The sequence below is a fragment of the Macrotis lagotis genome, chromosome 6 (genome assembly GCF_037893015.1).
Source record: "Macrotis lagotis isolate mMagLag1 chromosome 6, bilby.v1.9.chrom.fasta, whole genome shotgun sequence".
NCBI classification, from domain to species: Eukaryota; Metazoa; Chordata; class Mammalia; order Peramelemorphia; family Peramelidae; genus Macrotis; species Macrotis lagotis.
Genome location: NC_133663.1, coordinates 69,397,193 through 69,418,729, shown reverse-complemented (window position 1 = coordinate 69,418,729; position 21,537 = coordinate 69,397,193). Strand labels below are relative to the sequence as shown.

The following is a 21,537-nucleotide window of genomic DNA, read 5'->3' as shown; positions in this document are numbered from 1 at the left end:
TCTCTCTCTCTCTCTCTCTCTCTCTCTCTCTCTCTCACACACACACACACACACACACACACACACACACTCACACATATACATCCCTTGTATGGACTACATTCATGCACAGAGACATATATTAAGTAAGAAAGGAGAATACCACACACAAAAACTTTACCTCCAAGACACACTCATTTTCACAGCTTCACACAAACCCAGTTCTGTAACACCTAACCACCCCCATAGAAAACCCTACACAGGAACCCAGAAGCCCCAGCCTCATTTCATAGTCATGACAATCACCTTTCCACAGCACAGCTATTAATGCAGAAGTACAAGAAGTATTAGTATTAGCACTGATAACAAGAGTTTATAGCATTTTAAGTCTTAAATGCTGAATGTATACTATCTCATTTGAGTCTTATGATATATAAAATAGATACTTTTGTTATCTCCATTTCACAACTGAGGAATCTGAGGCAAGCAGAGGCTAGGTGACTTGTCCAAGATCACAGAGTCAGTAAGTCTCTGAGACAGGATTCAAACTCAGGTTTTCTTAATTTCTTTTTTTTTTTTAGGTTTTTGCAAGGCAATGGTGTTCAGTGGCTTGCCCAAGGCCAACAGCTAGGTAATTATTAAATGTCTGAGGCCTAATTTGAACTCAGGTACTCCTGACTCCAGGGCCAGTGCTCTATCCACTGTACCACTTAGCCACCCCAGGTTTTCTTAATTTCAACTCAGCTAGGATACCTAGCTGTCAGGTGAGATAATCCCAAGGAGTTGGCCTATTAACGTGGACACAGTTTTGCTGAACAGGATCTTATAAGATCATGGATTTAGAAGGGAGAGGGAGCTCTAGTTCAATTTTTACACTTGAGGAAACTAAGATTAAAAGGTTCTTTTTTCAATGTTTTAAAATAATATCTTATTTTTCCTAGTTGCATGTAAAAAACTATTTTTAACATTCATTTATTGTTGAGTTCCAAATTATTTCCTTCCCTCCTTTTCCCCCTGCTTCCCTCCCTGAGACAATAAGCAATCTGATGTAGGTTATACATGTGCAATTATGCAAAATGTAAAGTTAGATGACTTTGCCAAGGTCATACAGGATATATCAGAGGTGGTATTTGAGCTCCTGAGTCAGTGTTTTTTCTGTCCAATAATGGAAAAGGAAACACATTCTAGGTAGACAATCAAAAAAGCAGGCAGATAATTGGAAGGGCCAAGGACCAAGAAGAACCATGAGCCCTCCCAGCTAGAAAGGAACCTCTTGTACATATAATAGAACCTTTACTTATGTCTGGAATTCCTTCCACATCATCTGTAATGCAGAAGTCTAGTCATCCAACTTTTATTTCCATACTTCTAGAGATGGGGAGCTCACCATTTTAGAAAGTAACCCACTTCATTCTGAGATAACTCTATTGATTAAGCAATACTTCATTAAACTGAGCTTAAATCTATCTTTCTAAAATTTACAAATATCAATCCTCCTTCTTCTCTCTGGAACCACGAAGAAAAAGTCTTATGGGTGTAATTCATATTTATATAGCCTTAAGATGTACAAGACACTTTCTTCTCAACAACCCTGAAAGCTCAGTAGAACAAGTATTTTTATCCCTATGCTATAAATGAGGAGACTGAAGCTTGCCTTGGACCCACAGCTGGGACTCCAACCTAGGTCTCCTGACTAAAATTCATTGCTCTTTCCACTCAGTCACACTTCCTCACAGATGCATCCATCCTCGAAGTCAGCAATCAGATCCTGCTCCCAGTCTACCAGTCTCTAAACTAAATCTCCCCAGTTCACTCAAGTGTTCCACATGACCATTCACCATTCTTGTCACCATCCTCTAGATTGGCTCTTAATAATGGATTTGGAACTTCAGGGAGTTAACAGATAGTTGATGTCAGTCTCAGGAGTTATTAACTTCAAAAGTGAAATAATATCCACAGGATAGAAAGGCAGCAGCGCAAAGTAACGAGCAGGCAGAGAAGGCACCAACTTTAGAGATGACCAAAAGAAAAAACAGGCAGAGTCCAATGAACAAAGGTGTGGATGAGATCATCTTGCCCTCACCAGGTAATTGCCCCCATGTTTGGACTTGAGCATTTGGGCCACCTCCCGGATGTTGTTCTTGAAGTTCTCCTCATCGGTGGTGCTAGGGAAAGAGACGGAAATGATCCTCTCCGTTACGTATACTAGGTCCAATTCACAGCTGTCCTCCATGGTCTGGTTGATGCTCATTTTCCTGAAAAGACAAGAGACAAAGCAATGGTCAAAGCTCAGCACCTGAGATCCCCAAGCGTCTTTGAGTCATGGTAACCATCTCCTTCCCACCTTGGTCAGACAAACAACAGCACTACAGATCAGGTGGACATGTCAAAACAGGGTTTTTCTAGGCTTGACTAACATTATGTGACACACAAGAGTGAAAATATGGTGGGGAGAGGGTCAAAGGCCTGGAATGAATGGGAGAGAAATTAGATACTTGATAAAAAGGGACAAAGATTGGAACAGAAGAGGTAGAAGGACTGAAGGGAACATAAAGAGAAATGGGTAGGACATGGAGGGAGGCAACCAAAGAGAAAGGCAGATTTCTACCCAACAGGCAAATTTTTAGGCTTGTTGCCAGCTCTTTAGTCTTGGCCTCTATCCCCTTGGTGTTCCTGAGGTCAATGCCAGGGCTAGAACTGACCAGGGACCCATGTCTCTCTCTCAGAGCACTGATTAGCAGCCCTCCTTGCTGTCAGAGAGAAGGCCTCAGGGAATTTGACTGGGGCAGGCCAGGTTAGATAAGGAGAAGAACTCAAAAAAAGGTCAGTTTTGGAGAGGGGCAGTACCAGCTCAAGGCAGCTCTTGAAATTTAGCTTCCTGTTGCACCCCCCCCCCAGGTATCCATCCACACTGCCTGCAGTGGAGTAGAGTTCTTTCCAGGGAGGGATGAGAGATACCCCTCACCTGGGCCCCAGGTGAGCCAGACCACAGCTTACATTCCACCTCTCCTCTCGGCAGCCTCCAGCCCATTGTTCCTGCATGCCCCTGCCCCCCTCGCCTCACTGAGGCTGCTTCTTGGCAGCCAGGTGCCTTATTCCTAAGGACACTAAGAATGAGAGACAGCTGAGTCTGAGCCCATTGGGAGCAGGAGGGAGGAAAGGGGCCTCTCACATGGCAGACAACCACAGCACCTCTGTACTCCTAGATATCAGAGGGTAAGCTGGCCAGGGAGGTTTAGCCTTCAACCACCAATAGCAATGCCCAGAGACAGGGGCAGGGAAGCTGAGAGGTCATATTCTGCATTGCGAGGCCCCTCCCCTTCCTCCTCTTGAGTTGGGGCTGAGAGATTCCTTTAGAAAATAAAGGGGAAGTACAAATAAAAGGGAGAGACTGGGGTGATAACTAGGGTTCCTGGGTATAGTTCTAAGCTCCATCCTCTTTTTTACCCCCCCAGATTCCACCCCCCACTCCCATCTTCTGCCTGAGTCCCAATCACACAGGGTTTCAAATTCTCCATCTATGAAATGTCACAAGCTTATAGAACTAGCAATGTTCACACTCCTGCTCCCTGCCTGCCACAAGATAAAGGTGAGCACCCTGCTGGGAGGTGGAAGAGCATGGGGGTTTCTAGGATTAAAGTTTCAGGACCCGAAGATGTGCTCCTGGTCTGAGAATCAATCATCCAACCAATCAAATATTTATTAAGTATCTTCTGTATACCAGTCACTGAACTAGGTACCAGAGATACAAAGACAAGGAAACAAGAGTCCCTGTCCTCATGGAGCTTACATTCTATCTCCTCTGGCCCATGTTCAACTGAGCACAGCTCTCCAACTAGAAAAATTAGAGAGAGAAGTCTTCCCCTGTGGTAAAAATAGGGTCAGACAAAGTGTGAGAAAAGGGCTGTTGTAGAGAGTCTTAAGAAGTCCAATTTGAGTATTCTTGTCCATTTTCATCTCTGTCCTCTGTTCTTTCACAAGCTCTCCCTGAAAGTTCACCAGAAATAATAACAACAATGATAATAAAAACAAAAATGAAAACAGTTGTATATTGGTTTAAGGTTTACAAAATACTTCACATATATGTCCTTATTTGATCTTCATAGCAACTCTATGAGGTTGATGTTCCTATTATCTCTCACAGATGTAAAAACAGTCTGAGAAAAAGAAAGCAATTTGCCTAGGACTATACAGTATGCTAGGAAGGATCTGAGGAGGGATATGAATTCACATTTTGCTTACTCTTGGAGTCCCCTACTCTAACCAATGTGGAACACTGCCTCCTTGTAATGGCACTTCCACTAAGACCTCTCTCTCCCCCAACCCAGGGGTGACTTGTAGGTCCTGTTGTCTTGAGGCCTGTTGGTCAAGGTTCAAGGAGCATAAAGGTCAAAGAACACCAGCTTATTAATTTCCCCCTCCCAGTCAATAATGGTTAGTCCACTTGGATGTGCCAAGATTTTCCAAGGAATGCTTTTCCAACCCATCTGAAGCTACTCTCTCATCTCTGAAGAGGATATCTTGGACTGGATGCAACAAATTAGCAGAAAGCTCCCCTCTTTCTACCCCTAAGGCAAGGGGAGAGGAGGAGGCACAGTGTTGGATGGTAGTTGACTGTCATTGGAGAATTGGATTGCATGCTGCAACACTCCATTGATCTGTCCCCAAATCTTAGGCACTCTTCCAGGTAGTATAATCAGATACCTGGATAACTTAGGGATAATTTCTTTGCCTCCCAACATTCTTAGTACTTCTCAGGTTTTGCCAAGAGGACAAGAATGAAATATAGATAGACTGTGAGACAGCTAGATGGATACTGTTGACTTCATGACTTGGAGTCATGAAGACCTGAATTCTAATCTTGCCTCAGATACTTCCTATGTTGACACTGAGAAAGTCATTTAAGTTCTATCAGCTTCCATTTCCTCATTTGTAAAATGGAGAGATAGCACCTTCCTAATAGGATTGTTCTGAAAATCAAGCTATCAGATGAGATAACACATAAAGTGCTTTGTAAACCTTAAACTTCTGTATGAATGCTCAGCTCTTCTACCTGACTGCAAATTCTTTGAATGTAGAGATCCAAAAGAGTTTCTTATTTATCATCATATTTCTCCCATGCCAAGGACTGAACACAGTGGTCTTGGCAAATGAATGAATGAATGAATGAATGAATGAATGTGGCCCCAGGAAGTTCATTAAGAGTTCAAAGGAAATTTGCTGGTGTCAGGTGGACAACAACACAGATTGATTCGGAGGTTAATCCATAGTTTACCTTGAGATTTTTTCTTTTTTTCTTTTGGGTTTTTGCAAGGTAGTGGGGTTAAGTTTCTTGCCCAAGGTCACAGGTCCTCCTGACTCCAGGGCTGGGGCTCTATCCACTGCACCACCTAGCTGCCCCTTACCTTGAGATTTTAACAAAGTTCCAACCCTTCTATTGGACTCCCCTATAAAGAGCTAAGAAATGGCTCATTCTGTTACTTCCTTCACCCCCAAGGGAGTCCCAGTATCAATAGTATTGATATAAAGGGGGCGAAGTGATAGAAACCATAGACAGAGAAACTGATAGCCAAGATAAATGGAAGTGGGATAGGGAGAATAAGTTTAATGAACCTAATAGAAAAAATGAACTCCTAGTCAAGGCAAGGGACTTCATGCCTCTGCCCAATCACTTGATGTGATGAAGGTAATGGTTGCATGCAGCCTCCTAAGGTGGATCCCCTTCCTGGCAGCAGGTAAAACCTGGATGACAGAGGGTCCCTTTTGTACACTTCAATTAAATTTCTTTCAATAATCATTTTCAGGCTTATCATCATCCCATCCTTAGTTTCCTAGCCTCTGGTTCATCTATCCTGTATTACAAGAGATTAAGACTAGAATCAAATCGTAAGTGATCAATTCATGTCCCCAGTCTCAACAACCCTCTCACAAATCTCCTTTCACAGTTTTCCTGGGATCAGCATACCTGACAGTTGGGGGTCGGAGCTGGGGGCTCTTGGTGATTTTACTGGGACCCTAGAACAAAAGAAAAATAAAGAAAAACAAAATTATTCAGCTGACTCAACTTAAGACCAAGAGCTCATGATAGAATCTAGTATGGCATTCAGATGACCCAGATAGGATGCACTGTACTTGCAATAAGAAGACCTAGGTACAAAGATTGGCTCTGTTGACACTTAGCAGCTATAGAATTTAGAACAAATTGCTTCTCTGTAGCTCAATTTTCCCATCTGTAAAATGAGGCAGTTGGAGGATAACAACTAAATGGATGTACAGAAGGAAAGGATGCTGGCTCTGGAATGAGAGGTCCTTGGTTCAAATTCTACCCTCAGGCTTTTAGAAGCCATTTGTGCAAGTCATTAACTCCCTATGCCTAAGTTTCCTATAGCTCTAAAGTATACATCAGAATAAATGGCATTTGAGGTCCCTCCCAAGTCTAGATCAAATCCCTCTTCCATATGCCAGTCTTCCTATAACCAATGAAGACCTTTCAACATCCTTCCTGTCCTGTTCCCAATGTTCTCTTAGCAATGTCGTTTCCAAACCATGGAACCCAAACACAATACCACAGATGTAGCCTAATCAAAGCAAAGAACAAGGCAAGAACCCTCCCTCATCCAAAATCCCTTTTTTGGTTTCTACCTCACACATATTAACTCAAATTAAGCTAGTAATCCACTAAAACTCCCGGATCTCTTCCTATCGAAGTTCTATCTAAACTATGCCTCTCCCTCCCATTCTTCATCTGAGATGTTGATTATTTTTTGAACCAATGTATAAGACTTTACATTTACATGAGGAAGCTGGGTGGTATAGTGGATAGAGTGCTGGGCCTAGAGTCAGGAAATCTGAGTTCAAATCTAGTTTCAGCTACTTATTAAATTGTGTGACTCTGGGCAAATCGTTTAACCTCTGTCTGTCTCAGTTCCCTCAACTGTAACAAAAATATTAATTACTACTTAAATAGGATTTGTAAAACACCCAAAGCCCAATACATAGTAAATACTTAATAAAGTTTTTTCCCCCCTTCTCCCTCCACCCACCCCTACTGCCTTTTTTCTTATACTAAGGTAAATACTATATGTAGCCTTTCAGTTCTCTTTGAATCCTTAGCATATCCCTTCTAGTCTCAAATCAAATGTAAATTTGATAAACATATTACCTATGTCATTATCAAAATTACTGGTAAAAGGGAGGTCTTTACCAGTAATTTTGCAGATTCTGTTGTCATCCCTCTAGAGACCTTCTCAAAGCTGGCATTTGAACATTAAAAACTAATCTTTGAGTTGGCATTCAAACTGTTCCAAATATATCTAATTGCATTAAAGCCTAACTCACATTTCTTTTTTTTTTTTTTTTTTTTTTTTTTTTTTTTTTAGGATTTTGCAAGGCAATGGGGTTAAGTGGCTTGCCCAAGGCCACACAGCTAGGCAATTATTAAATGTCTGAGGCTGGATTTGAACTCAGGTACTCCTGACTCCAGTGCCAGTGCTCTATCCACTGTGCAACCTAGCCACCCCCTAACTCACATTTCTTGAGAAATTTCCATGAGAACAATTTAATGTTATCTGATAATAAAATGGACCACTTTGGTAGGTAATGAGCTCCCTGTCATTGCATGTGTATAAGCAGAGATTGACTGGTTGTTTGTTGAGGAACAATGAATCATAAATTAAGAACTGTAAGGAACCTTAGATGTTTCACATATAGGGAAACTGAGGCTTATAGAAAGTTTTCATTTCATTAAACCTACCTAAAACCCTAAAAAAAAACCATACAAATGTATGTATAGCATGTGAACTAGTAGCAAGAGGTGGTTCTCTAAGATTCCCCAAATCTGGTACCTCTCCCTCCCAAATACCTTCTCCCCCCCCCCCCACTCTGCATGTTATCAATTACATAACTATCTGCTGACACTAATTTTGGGAAGCTTAGTCTAAGCTTGGGTCCTCAGTCCACCTGTGTCTAAGTATCCAAGATTATGAAATAGGACTGATATGACAAATAGTCAAATTACTCAATACCTATTTACTTAGCTCCTACTATGGGCTACAAAAATACACATGAGGGCCCAGGCCCCTAACAAATGTACATGCTATAAGGGCTTCCCAGAGTAATTAATTATGCAGGATAACCCTACCCCTCAAAGTCTTCAGCTCATATCCTGTGACATTCCATGGACCAGTAGTGAATTAGCATTCATAAATTCCCAGCCCAAGGGACTCAGTTCCCAGTTTCCTAATTTTAAGGTTGGCATTCCCTCAAACAGTGAGCGTGGTGGTATGTGGTCCACACAGCCCTTTCCTAACACAGATTCCCCAAAGGTGTTTTGCTACCATTTAGGTGCTCAGGCTAGACTAAAGGTTTCTCTGTAACCCAACTTTCCCAAACCACCAAATCACAGCCACCTTTAGTGATAGAGGCAATTTCATTTTGGTAAAAGAATCTTATTATCATCAAGAAATCCCAGTTTCCTACACAAGATCAGATCAAACAGGCTAAGCTTAAAGGGGCCTCAGTTCTTACAACAGCAAAGATTACAGGAAGTAGGGCAAAAAAATAGCTCAATATAAGGAAGAACATCATGACCAAGAATCTTATAGAACATTTAATTGGCATAAATGGAAGTGAGGAGGAAAGAATCATGGAGATTTTTCTCTAGAGCTTTATGGGAAAAGGGTTGCTACTCTTCTAAATCGACATAAAGCCAAACGGTCCCTGCCCAAGATCATAAGAACTCATGAATGGGAGCAGACATCTTTGGGGAATCTGTATGGGAAAAGGGTGTGTGGACCACGTACCACCACGCTCACTGTTTGAGGGAATGCCAACCTTAAATTAGGAAAGTGGAAAATGAGTCTCTTGGGCTGGGGGCTTGTGAATTCTGATTTGGCACTGGTCCATGGAATGTCACAGGGATATGAGCAAGGATGGCTTTTGAAGGCTATGGGGTTGTTGCATAGTTAAAGGTTGTTTAAGAGCTCAAGAGATCATGAGATCATGAGATAATCTTATATAGTTTCATATATTTTATATAGTTTTTATATATCTTATATAGTTTTAAGTTATCAAATATTCTCCAAATAGGAATAAAAAGCATAATAATATAACATCAGTATATATAATATATCAATATATTATATGTATAAATTATATAAGTATAATAATGTTATTATAAAAATTATAATATAAATGAATAATAATAATAACAATGTTATAAATATTTATTCCTATCATGTCAGGATTCATTGCAAGATAGCTTTAGCCCCATTTTACAGATGAAGAAACTTAGGCAGGGTAGGTGAAGTAACTTGACTAAGGCCATACAACTCATATGTACCAGAACTCAGACCCATGGCTCTTATTCCATTCCAAGTTAACACGTGGGAGACAAAGGAATGAGGGGCTTTAAGGTCTCATCTCCTCAATGCTTCTGCCCCAAGGCACACTTTTTCAGAGGGACCTCAAGAGGATTAACTGTGACATTAAGCTTCCCAACCCACAGTAAAGTCACCATGACTGAAGGTAGACCCCATTAAAAGAAGGAACAAACATTTATGAAGGGCTAGTCACATGCTAATGCACTTTACAAATATTATTTCATTTGATTTCTAAAATTTACCCTGAAATGTAAAATTAATAATAACATCATAATAATAGATGGCAGGTGCTATTATTATTTTCATTTTACACTTGAGAACACTGAGGCAGGCAGAGATTAAATTACTTGCCCAAGATCACAAAACTTGTATGTTTAAGACTAGATTTGAACTCAGATGTCCCTGACTCCTGGGGTAGCTCGAGCAGTGGACAGAATACTGGTTCTAGAGTCAGGAAAGCCCCTCTTCTCCAGTTCAATCTGGCTTCAGACTCCTATTATCTAAGTGACCCTGAACAAGTCATTTAATTCTGTTTTCCTTGGTTTCCTCATCTGTATAATGAGCTGAGAATGAAACGGCCAACCACCCAATATCACTGCCAAAAAAAAAAAATACCTAAATGGGGTCATGAAGAATTGAATACAACTGAAAAAAATGATTGAATAACAAAAACCTTCCTGACTCCAGACCCAGCACTATATATCCACAGTAGGACCTAGCTTCTTTAAGATACATCTTCCATGGACCTAGGTTCAAATCTTAACTTGCCATTTAACCTACATAACCTAGCTACATTAGTTACTATCTCTCTGGGCCTCAGTTTATTCATCTGTAGAATGGGGAAGAAGTGTTGTATTAGATAATCTTCAAGATCTCTTCCAGCTCTAAAGCTCTATGCTCCCAAGCCTCCCTCTGGTCTCATTGGGGGGTGGGGAGAGCACATGCTGAGGCAGCTTAATTTCTTCAAAGTCAACAGTTCCATGACCCACTGTCCGCACAAACTTCCTTTGGTTCCTTACAATGATTTAGGAATTTTCTTCCAAAACAACCCATTCATATTTCCTCTGCCACTAAGTCTGGGTGGACTTTGGTTCCTATGGGATAGCCTGGGCCCTGCTCTCTAGACCATACTCAAGATGTTCCCTTGTCTCTTCCATTCTATCTCAGCTTCTGATCTTGTCTGGGGATACTCCAGAGGAGGTCCACCCCTCTTCAGTTCCTCAGAGGAACCTGTGTAAAGATCAGAATCCTATTGGGGGACTCCAGGTTTGACTCTACAACTAGAAATTGATGGAGATAAATCCCCAGAGTCCCTTCCCCCTTTCAATATAAACTTCCCTATTTCCAAAACAATCTCTCCAAATCCCTCCACAAACACCATCCAAAGAGGCAAAAGAGGAGCAAGGAAACTTTCCAATATTTCAGGAGACTGGGGGAACTGAGGCACTGATAAGGATAAAGGAACTTACCCTAGTCACCTAAGAAGCTGATAGTGGTCAGGTTTCCAGTTCCTGGTCAGCATACCTGGGCCCCTCCTACCCCCGCAGAGAGGCTGTCTAAGAAATGGGCCACCCCTATAGGGGCAGAGATGCTCCCTCCTGTCTCTGGAGAAGAGAGACTTTCCTTTCCAGGACTCCAGCCCTCAGGAAGGAGGGTGGAGACCTAAAAGTCTTTGCCTCAAGTTTCCTCAGCCTGAGCTGCCTCCAGGTCCTTGTTGGAGAGAGAGAGAGAGAGAGAGAGAGAGAGAGAGAGAGAGAGAAGAGAAGTGGCAGAAGCAGTGGCAGCAGAGGAGGTGGCAGGAGGAGAAGGAAACAGCCCAAGCTGAGCTGTCAGAATGGAAAGTTTCTTTGTATACACAACCTCTCTGGTCTTGAGGATTGGGACTTGCATGGGGCCAGCCAGGAGGAGGGCCAAGGGAGGGCTTGGGTTGGGTTTCCAAGCCCCAAACCAAAGCAAGAGTTTCCAAAACCACCGCCCCCACCCCCCCCAGCATCTCCCTGTTCCTCCCACTCATTCAGGGAAACACAAAAACCCAGCACCTCATCCATCTCCTTCTTCGTGGTCCCTGATGAGGAATTGTTGAAACTTCCCATGCCCCAGCTGGGCACAGGGCCTCTGGGACCATCCCCCCCAACTCCAAATAGCGAAGTGGTTTTTATCTGTTGCTGCTCCATAGCCACTTCTGGAGTAGATGCTTTGAACAGCTGTTGGCCATGGCTGTGGCTGTGACTGTGGCCACAGGGGTGGACAGAGTCCCAGATAATGGATGCTAGGCTGGTGCATTAGAAGACGGCAGTAAAACAAATGGAAAGGAGATAGGGAGAAGAGTCAGTGGTGAAAAGGGGAGTGGGGGGAGGTTGCTACTGAAGGAGCAAGGGTGAGGGTTAGGCAGGAGACCTGGCTCCTGTTTTCTTCACCTCCCTCTTCCGGACATTACAACACACCACATTCCTCAGACTCTCCACCCCAAAAAAAAGCCAAGCAAGATAAATAAAAACCTGGCCCAAACAGACTCGGGGCCAAGTGACCTCCAGGGTGATAAGGCTACAGCCAAAAGTCTTTTGATAGGTTGAGGACACTAAGGAGACTGTAAAAGGGGAGAGGGTGCATCGAGTGGAGACAGGAGAAGCAAATGGGGAGGAGGCACCCAAGGGGGGGGGATGGAAAAGCAGGAGGAAGGGATGGAGGGAAAGAGATGGCTCCAATCAGGGGCCCAGGTCACCCAAAGAAGACAGACAGACCCACAGACAGATGGACCCCTGATGAATCACTGGGTTGCTCTCTGACTGTTTGAGCTTCCTGTTTTCTGCAGTTTCCAGCATGTGACTGATGTTGGCAAAGAGCCGGACTGCATGGATACTGTGTACATGTGTGGGGGTAACAAATACATGCTGGGGTGCACAAACATGCATGGGTGGGTATAGACAAAATTTACTTTGAGAGACATATAAGCTAAAATGACTATAAAGGAGCCATCCATCGGGCTGGTGTACAGGAATTTTGTATTAAAGGATGGGGTGGTGCAGTGGATAGAGCACCAGCCCTGGAGCCAGGAGTGCCTGAGTACAAATATGACCTCAGGCACTTAATAATTGCCTAGCTGTGTGGCCTTGGGCAAGTCACTTAATCCCATTGCCTTAAATGAATAATTTTTTTAAAAGGATGGGGGGCTCCAGAAATAGTGATGGATTTTAAAGAGGGAAGAAGTCAGGGTCTCAGGGTCAATTGATCAATAAATATTAAGTATCTACTGTATGCAGCACATTATTGCTAAGGGGGAAAAAAGACAAAAATGATACAGTTGCTGCCATCAAGGAATTCCCAAGCTATTGAGGGGGAAACAGTATATAAACACATGTAAGCAGATTCAAAATGTATAAAAAGTAGACACAAAGTCACTTCAGCAGGGGAGGGGTTGGCAGCTGAATGAAGAAAATTCTTTTAATCGAAGGTGGGTGTCAGGAGGGAATGAATTTGCAGGATGAGACCCTTGTAAAAGCATAGAGAAAGGAAATGGAATATTGTGTGTTAAGGAACAAGGACAAATTGGCTGGAACATTAAGTGGGGAAAGGGGAATAACAGGGCCTCAAAACAAGTAATAGCCTAGTGAATTTCCAACACTCTCACCCCCAAAGCATACCTGCTCACACACACCCATGAAAACGCCCCAGAATCCATGGTATTTAGGGCTGAAATAACATACTCACAAAATGGCTGGAAGATTTACAGAAGATGTTGATAGAGAAACTATGATAAACTATACATTCCTATACACAGGCATGTTTGTGGGAAAGCATCTTCCACAGTTAAATACAAACACATGAAATAATTCATGATCTCAGATGGGTTAATCCCTCAGTTAACCCACATTTAAAACAGAAAAGACAATGATGACCCATTCCCCTGCCTAGTCCAATCAGGCCCCCACTGAAAAACAGGGGTGTGGCAAATATATTCTAAGATCAAAATCGTCAGTTAAAAATACCATTCAAAGTTTTCTATTTTCCTTTGAGGATTTTGAAATATTTTGTTGACTTGATTTTGTTCTCAAGATCATAGGATTTTAGACTAAGAAAAGGCCTTAATAGGATCATACATTCAAAACTGGAAAAGCCATTGGAGGTCATTGAGTCCAAACTTTTCTTTTATATATATATAAATTAATGAATGTTGAAAACTATCTTTGTATGTAGTTGGAAAAATAAATTAATTAAAAAACTGACTAAAAAAATTAAGTGACTTGTCGATCGTCAAACTAAGTAAAATTGGTATTTGAGATAGGATTCAAATTCTTGTCTTACTTAGTTCAACATCTATCCACCACACCATGCTACCCTCTAGGCTTCCTCCCACAGAGAGAAGGAAACTGAAGCCACAGACATCATGAAGCCCTCAAGATAACTCATGTAGCAAGAATCAAAATCTGGACTTAAACGCAAGTCCTCTTAAGTTAGCAAAGCTTAAGGAAAAATCCAATGCTCTATCTACTACTATGAAACTCCTAAGACATGGTTCATCCCATATTAGGATGTCCTAGGAACATCCCACCCATTGGCAAATCTCTACTTTTCAAATCATAAAGATAAACTGCAAACTCCTAAACTGAGAATTCTCCAAGGAAAAAATGCTCCAGTATTATCCTAAATCACCCACTATCTCACACCTCTCAGGAAATTGCCATTAATCACCATCTTATCTCCATTCTTCCCTCAACATTCCCAACCAATTCCTTTTGAGCTCTGTCTTCATTGCACTTAGAAAACATCTACTCACTTTCTTCCAGAGAATAATTCTTTCAGGACTTAGGGTCATAGAATTCCTAGATTGAGACATTAAACCCTGAGAGATTATCTTGTCATTTTACAGTTAAGGAAACTGAGGCCCAGTGAAGTGGAATTACTTGCCCAGGATCACATGGTTAGGAAACAATAGTCAAAATCTAAGCCTGGTCCTCTCACCAAAAGCCTAGGAATCATTCCACCCAACAACACTAAGCACTTATCCTTGAGTACTTTTCCCCTCTTTCCCAACAGCAGCATGGCGGTAGAAGCAAAAGAGCTAATGGGAACATGACAAGCCAATGACAAATCTGGGAATGAAATCAGGAGTCTTATTTCCTGTCCAAGTACCTTCATGAGATGAGAAAAACAAAACATTTGGAAAGCAAAGGTAATATTCTACAAAGAGAACTGGCCCTGGAGTCAGGGAACCTAGACTCAAACTTCACCTGTGACACTACCTGAATGCCAATGACCTTAGGGAAGTTATTGAAACTCTTTAGACCTCAGTCTCCTCAACTTTAAATTGAGGGAAGCAGAAATTGGGCTAGATGTTTCTTCTATGATTGTGTTAACCATTAGGAGTCATCCCCAAAGACTGAGTCACATAGAAGGACCCAAGTAAGACAGGGGAGCAAAAGTGACATCCAAGGCTCCCAAACTCAGTCATTAAAGGAGAGTTGAGAAATTAAGGATTCTGTAACCCAGTCCCCATTTCTGTGCCTCATCTTCAGGGCAGTGGCTTCTCCTCTTTTTTCCCTATGTCCATCCCCCCTCAGGCCACGCCTTTTCCTCGATCCTTCCTCTCCACTAAGTTGGATTTTTCCAAAACAAACTGCGACACAGCATAGTATCCGTGAAATTCACTCCACACTGACTCTGTTGGAGGAAGGCAATTTCTGGCCTCTGTTTCTCTGAGAGTGTCATTCTGACATAAGAATACAACCCAGGGACAGACTTGGTCTTAGTGAGAAGGCAAAGTTGATACTCAAACAATATTCCTTTCCTTGGGATGAGAAATCATTCATCCCCCAAACCACCGGAGGCATCCTAGAGATGGGGACAAACATGATCATTTCTAAAAGGAGGAAAGACTATTATTTGAAAGCCATAGAAACCACAAGTGTGGTACAAGTGAAAGAGTCAGAGAATCCCAACTCCTCTACTCACTACTAATTTCTTAATTTCTTCTTACTTACTATCTATTTTCACTTAATTTCTTTTGATCTTAATTTCCTCATCTATAAAATGAGAGGGTTCACAGATCAGAGATATGGTGCTAGAATGGACTCCAGAGATAAAAAAGAGATAATGTCTAAGAACCTTCCCTTCTCTAAATCAATACACCACTGCTTACTTATCTTACCCCTTCATGGATTCTCTTGGCTAAAGGTAATCTTGTTCTTCCCCCTGACTTTGGGCAAGATGCCCTTCTCCCCCTTCTCTCTCTTCTCTAGCCAAGTTCTGATTTCCAAAAATATCTCCAAAGAAGGATACAACATAGCCTCTTTCCAATTCCTCTACCAGGTTGCTTGTTCCAGGTTCACAAGCCCTCCATACCAGGAGGGATCCTAACATCTAACTATGCTTTTTTTCCTACTGCAGCTCCAACTCAGTGAAATAACATGACTAGATTGAGAAACAAAAACAGCAGAATAAAAATAATGGTTTGTGAGCCAAGGAAAAAGTCTTACACAGAAACTTACAGGTGCAAAAGTCAAACTCAAAGTGATGGAGAAAAACCACTTCCCAGGAGTCATTATTGGAAGGTCCAAAGAATAGCTGTTGCAGAGCCTGGGGGTTGGGGATTGTTTGGATTGAAGGAGATTGATACCAAGTAGGAGTTATCTCAAGAACCAAAGTGGGGCTCTGGTCCTCCAAACCTCCTTCCACAAGAAACCCCACGAAATCATTCCTCCTATTCCCAATGCTATTCCCAATGGGGATCTTTGAATCCTAAGCACAACCAGTCCCAGGAAGCAAGGGGTTACCTTAGCTAGAGTCTTCATCACCCACTTCAGCAACATGCATGATACCCCAAGCCTGAGCTTTAATCCACTTTGTTTATAATGCTTCTTCCTTCATGGACATAAGAACTGGTCCCCAGGGTCTCTCCAAAGCCCCACAGGGAGAAGCAAAGCACGAAGCAACGCTTGAGCTGCCTGTCCATCCTCCAACCCCCGCCCTTAGCCCTCCTCCCAGCAAGTCAGACAGCTGTCAGATGATAGAGCCTCGTGCCATTAACGACTCTCCTTGTGCCAACTGCCAAAACCACTCCCTTATCCTCTGAGGATGGGTGGAGAGACAAGAAGAAAAAAAGAGGGTACTGCAAAAGAAAGACCACCTCTGGGATTCTGGCCTTACGGGATGAAGAATAGATAGTCTCTGTCCTTCAGCAGGACCCAAAACAATCCCTCTCTACCTGTTCTCTGGGTCTCTTTTCCTTTAAGGGTTTCCAATGATTAAGGAATCCAAAGCAGATGCAGAAGAGCCTGAAGAAGCCATGAGGCTCCATGAGATTCATCAAACATCTATTCCCTGCCCATATCACATAAAACAGAGACTGCTGCCATCCTCCCCTTCCTCACAAAGAAAGACTTCACAACTTCTTTTGATAACCCATCCCTTTATCTTATGGCCCCCAAAAGGCAGGAAGTTCTTCCTTATCTAGGCCCAAGTCCCTTCTGCTACAGTACAGGCTCATTTCCCTTGTCCTTTCCTCTGTGTAAATGAAGAGTAGTACATTATTTCTAGATTGTACTCCTTCCTTTCCACCCTACCCTAGGGTTAAAAAGCAGAGTGAGGGGAAGCTAGGTGGTACAGTGGATACAGCACTGACCTTGGAGTCAGGAGGACCTGAGTTCAAATCCGACCTCGGACACTTAATAATTGTCTAGCTGTGTGAACTTGGGCAAGTCACTTAACCCCACTGCCTTAAATAAAATTTTTAAAAAAATTAAAAAAGTAGAGGTGAGAGGAATCAATGAGTAAAGTTTGAAGAATAAAATCTGGACACCAGGGTTCCTTTTTTCTCAATTGGCTAAAGGCAATACCTGAGGATAAGCTAAAATGTTCATGCTTTCACCTCATAGGCAAAAATACAGTTTGTAATCAGAGAATCAAAGGATTTTGAGTAGAAGGATGCATCCCATAATCTATATACCTTCTCTTCAGTTAGAGTGAGCCCCTTTGAAAAGTCAAATGCAACAAATCTAGGCTTCAGAGCTGCCCTTCCTCTTCACTTTCCCCATTCTGGTATTCCATTTCTCAATGGATCTTGTCTCCAACCAGTCTCATACAGGATGGACTTAAAGTCTATCCTCAAAACTTACTTCTTGCTCGAGGCTCTTGAGTGTGGTTCCACCTCGGAAGGCTCCTTCCCCCTATGGACAAAAAGAGAAAAGGAAGTCAGAGAAAGATGCAGGGAAATCAAACTTTTATTTATTTGACTGTGATGATCACAGAACCAATCAGTGCCTTTCAGAAATCTGGCAAGGCATTCAGGGATCATCAGATCCTTTAAGGTTTGCAAAAGCTGTTTACATGGGTTATCTCCCTTAGTCTTCCCAACTAATCTATGAATGAGATGCCATTGCTGAGCAAGGTTAGGTAAGCAACTTGCTCAATCTCACAAATACTTTAAGTAGATTCAAATTCAGGTCTTCTTGACTCCATGTCCACTACTCATCTACCAGGCCATGTACCTCTCTCTAAACATGTCATCCCTTCCCTGCCTCTAAGTAAGCTATCTCTCTTAACATGTTATCTCAACTGATCCTCACAACAATCCTGTGAATCAGTTGCTGTTATCTTCATTTTACAGATAAGGAAACTGAGGCAAATGGAGATTAAGTGACTTACCCAGGTCATATCACTAGTAAGTGTTTAAGGTAGGACTCAAACTCAGGTCTTCCTGATTCTAAGTCCTAGCTCTCTGCCCCTCTCACCAGTCCAGACAAATGGGATATCCTCCTGACTTTCCTTAGGAAAGGTACCTTCTGTCACCAATTTCAGTCCCTGTCCATAGCCCTTTCACATCAAGACATGACTCCTGCTTCCAACCTCAATCCTAATTGCTGCAGCATCAGCCAGTTTCTTTCCTTCCTTTTTTGGTGCAGCACTGGAGAGATGTCTCATGGCTAAGTATAAAATGTTTTGAAAAGACCTACTGGCTTTCTCACCCTCTGCATATTTCATAAAGAAAGCCTTCTGATTAACCACTTGCTTGCAACATCATCCTCTCCATAGGAGTTTCATCTCCCTTCCCCCATGCCATCTCTTAACCTGACTCTCTCTCTCCTGCTACACATTTCTGATTTTATTTGGAATGGTCCGATACCCAACTCCAAACATCACCCACATCATGGCCAGTTCCCCAAAGTTGCCAAAAGGAACCCTGGCAAGATTCTCTAAAGATATACTGCAACTTGCTAGCCAGGGGAGAGAATTTGGAACTCATAGTTTTTAAAATGGATGTTAAAAACTGTTTTTATACCCAACTGGGGAAAAATAAAATACTAAATTTTAAAAGGAGGCAGAATTTTTAAAGAAGAAATATAATGCATCTCAAATATATTTTCCCATTCCCCACACACATATTCAGACACACACACACACACACACACACACACACACACACACACACACACTTTGCTCAGTGTATTCTTGCTACACAGAATTCCCTCCCCAGGCCCTCCCGGCCAGCTCTACCATTACTCACCGTGTCTACTACATTCTTCGGAGCACTCTCAGTCTTAATGGGCTGTGGACAAGGACAGAGAAGGAAGTCAGCATGAGAAACATCATCATCATCATCATCATCATCATCATCATCATCATCAGGTTTGCAAAGTGCTTTATAAATATTGGGATCCTCACAACAAAACCAGGGAGGTAGATACTATTGGAACCCCCATTTTACAGATGAAAAAACGGAGGCAGCAGAAGTGAAGTAACTTACCCATTGCCACACATCTAGTACTCAGTCTATCAATAAACATTTTTTAATGTCAGTGCTAGTACTCAAGGCCATTCAAGGTCTGACTGGGTCCACCTCTCTGACCTTAACTTCCAGTGCTTTCAGCTCCAGTCCAATCAGACGGGACCTTGGTCACACCTTCCTCATGCCTCACTCCCTCTGGCTGCAGGGTGGAGGCCCATTTCCCTTCATCTCTGTCAGCGCTAGAAGAGCTGATCATCAGCACAATACAACTGAAGGGACTCATTTCCTCCACTCTACGCCTACCCAGGGGCTCAAAATAAAGGCCATGAGAGTCTTTGATCTGATGGGTTTATCAACACAGAACCCTCTTACTCAAAGATGGGGAAACTAAATCCCCTAGAGATCATACCGATTGTGACTGTGGACTCCTTGAGGGCAGAGATCAGGTCACAAACACTTCTGTAATTTCCTTCTGTAACTTATCTTAATGCTGAAAACATTAGATTGGTTTCAATAAATAATTTCAGCAGTAATATTATAGTAGAACAATCATTGGATGTAAAACTAGAAATCTGATTTCAATCATTTCCAGCTCCTCACTACTTACAAGTTGGGTAACATGGGTGGGGGGATAACATGAGGCAGCCAAGAGTCTCAGTGGATAGAATACTGGCCCTGGAGGCAGGAGGACCTGAGTTCAAATTTGATCTCAGACACTTGATATTTACTAGCTGTGTGACCCTGGGCAAGTCACTTTAACCCCATTGCCTTACAAAACAAACAAACAAAAAAAAAACTTGGGTAACATTGAGGGCTTCACTTTCCTCAACTTTAAAACAAGGGGTTGAATAAAATGATCTTTAAGCTCCCTTCCAGCTCTAAATCTGAGATCCTTTAATTATTTTTTTAAAATATTTTTATTTTTCCAACTACATGTACAATAGTGGTTTTCAGCAATCATTTTTTGCAAGATTTTGAGTTTTACATTTTTCTCCCTCTCTCCCTTCCCTCCCCCCTTCCCCCTGACAGAAAACAATCTAATATAGGCTCTACTAGATTAATATTTTTAATCCCATCTGTCATTGCACTTTTTAGTTAATGGTCCTTCCCCTAATTCCACATGAACAGAGTTCCTTCCTGTTTTAAAGGCATCTAAAGAAAGACTTCCACCACATCCCTAGCTCATTCTATTCTAGGAAAGCAAGTTTCCAATTCCTGGTCTATCTTCCAACTCATGGGAAGAACACTGGCCAATCTCCTTGGCCTCAGTTAGCCACTCTGTAAAATGGGAAGGAGAAATTTTGCCTTTCTGACCCCATTCTCCCTCCCAAGGGTTGGGGAAAATCAATTGATCTAAAAAGTAGAAACAGGAAAATCAGAGATTAAGTATAAGGTCAGGAAAGCATCTCTCTCAGAGCAGGAGAATCTTTCTTCTTCTCATTTCCCCTTTTCCTTCATCCTGTACAACATCCTACTGGGGATTAAGGAAAGAGTCTCTGCCTGGAGACAGAAATAGATGTGAGAACTTCAGGGAGACTCTTTCCTCCTCCTTAATACTTAGGATTGGTAGCAGGGTCCCAGCTAGGTAGCAGAAAATCTCTATGGGAATGAATCCTAGACTTGTCAGAAGACCTGGGTTTGGATGCCAGGTTTGCCACCTTCTTGTGACCTGAGGCAAGAAACTTTAACCTCCCTCTACCTCAGGTTCCCTAATCTGTAAAATGAGGATTAGACTAGATCTTTAGGGGCTATCATCCTACAACTAGATATTCTCATAGATACCCTTCTTTCTCTTGTTTTTCTTTTTTTTTTTGCAAGGCAGTCAGGGTCATGCTGCGAGGGTCATATATCTGAGGCTGCATTTGAACTCAGGTCCTCCTGACTTCAGGACCAGTGCTCTATCCTAGCTGCCCCAAGAGACAGGTTTTCGATTATGTTTTCCAAATTCCTCTTAAGGCTTCAGTTTTATCCACACATGTATCCTTATCACATGTTGAAATTCTAGTCACTCTTCAGACCCCCACGTTCCCCAGGCAGCCTTCTCCTGATGCTTTCAGCCTGCTCTTACCCCTCCTTTAAGGTAGGTGGCTCTCAGGCCTGCTTCCCTCCTAGTCCTTAGCAGTATATATATGTGGGGGGGTAGCCTTTCCCAATTACATAGCCCCATAGAGCAGGGCTTTTGACACCCCAATAACACCTAACTCATATGGGAAGAATGGAAGAGAATTAAACAAGCCCGAAAATGAACACCTGAAATCATTCCTCCTCCACGTTACTTGAGTGTTCTGAGAGTCCAACTGGGTCAAGGACGTGGCGCCACTAGTCTGTTAGAGTCAATCTTGTCTTCAAACCATCAATGAACATTTAAGTGCTCACTATGTACCAAACACTATATGAAGAAATAGAGATAGAAAGAAAAGCAAAAGACAGTCCCTGTCCTCAGGAAGCTCAAAACAT

At 42.3% G+C, this 21,537-nt stretch overlaps 1 protein-coding gene across 14 annotated transcripts in view; it reads right to left on the bottom strand.

Moving 5' to 3' along the window:
- Positions 1-21,537, bottom strand: part of TNS1 (tensin 1) — a 324,376-nt gene that overhangs the window by 123,605 nt on the left and 179,234 nt on the right. For 12 of the 14 annotated variants that reach the window (XM_074191391.1, XM_074191392.1, XM_074191394.1 and 9 more), the window contains 4 exons: positions 18,859-18,900; positions 17,471-17,521; positions 5,945-5,994; positions 2,063-2,234 (listed from right to left, as the gene is read on the bottom strand). In XM_074191391.1, the coding sequence (XP_074047492.1) occupies positions 2,063-2,230 (168 nt within the window). In that variant the 5' untranslated portion in view covers positions 2,231-2,234; positions 5,945-5,994; positions 17,471-17,521; positions 18,859-18,900. The other 2 variants (XM_074191402.1, XM_074191403.1) reach the window with 2 other exon arrangements.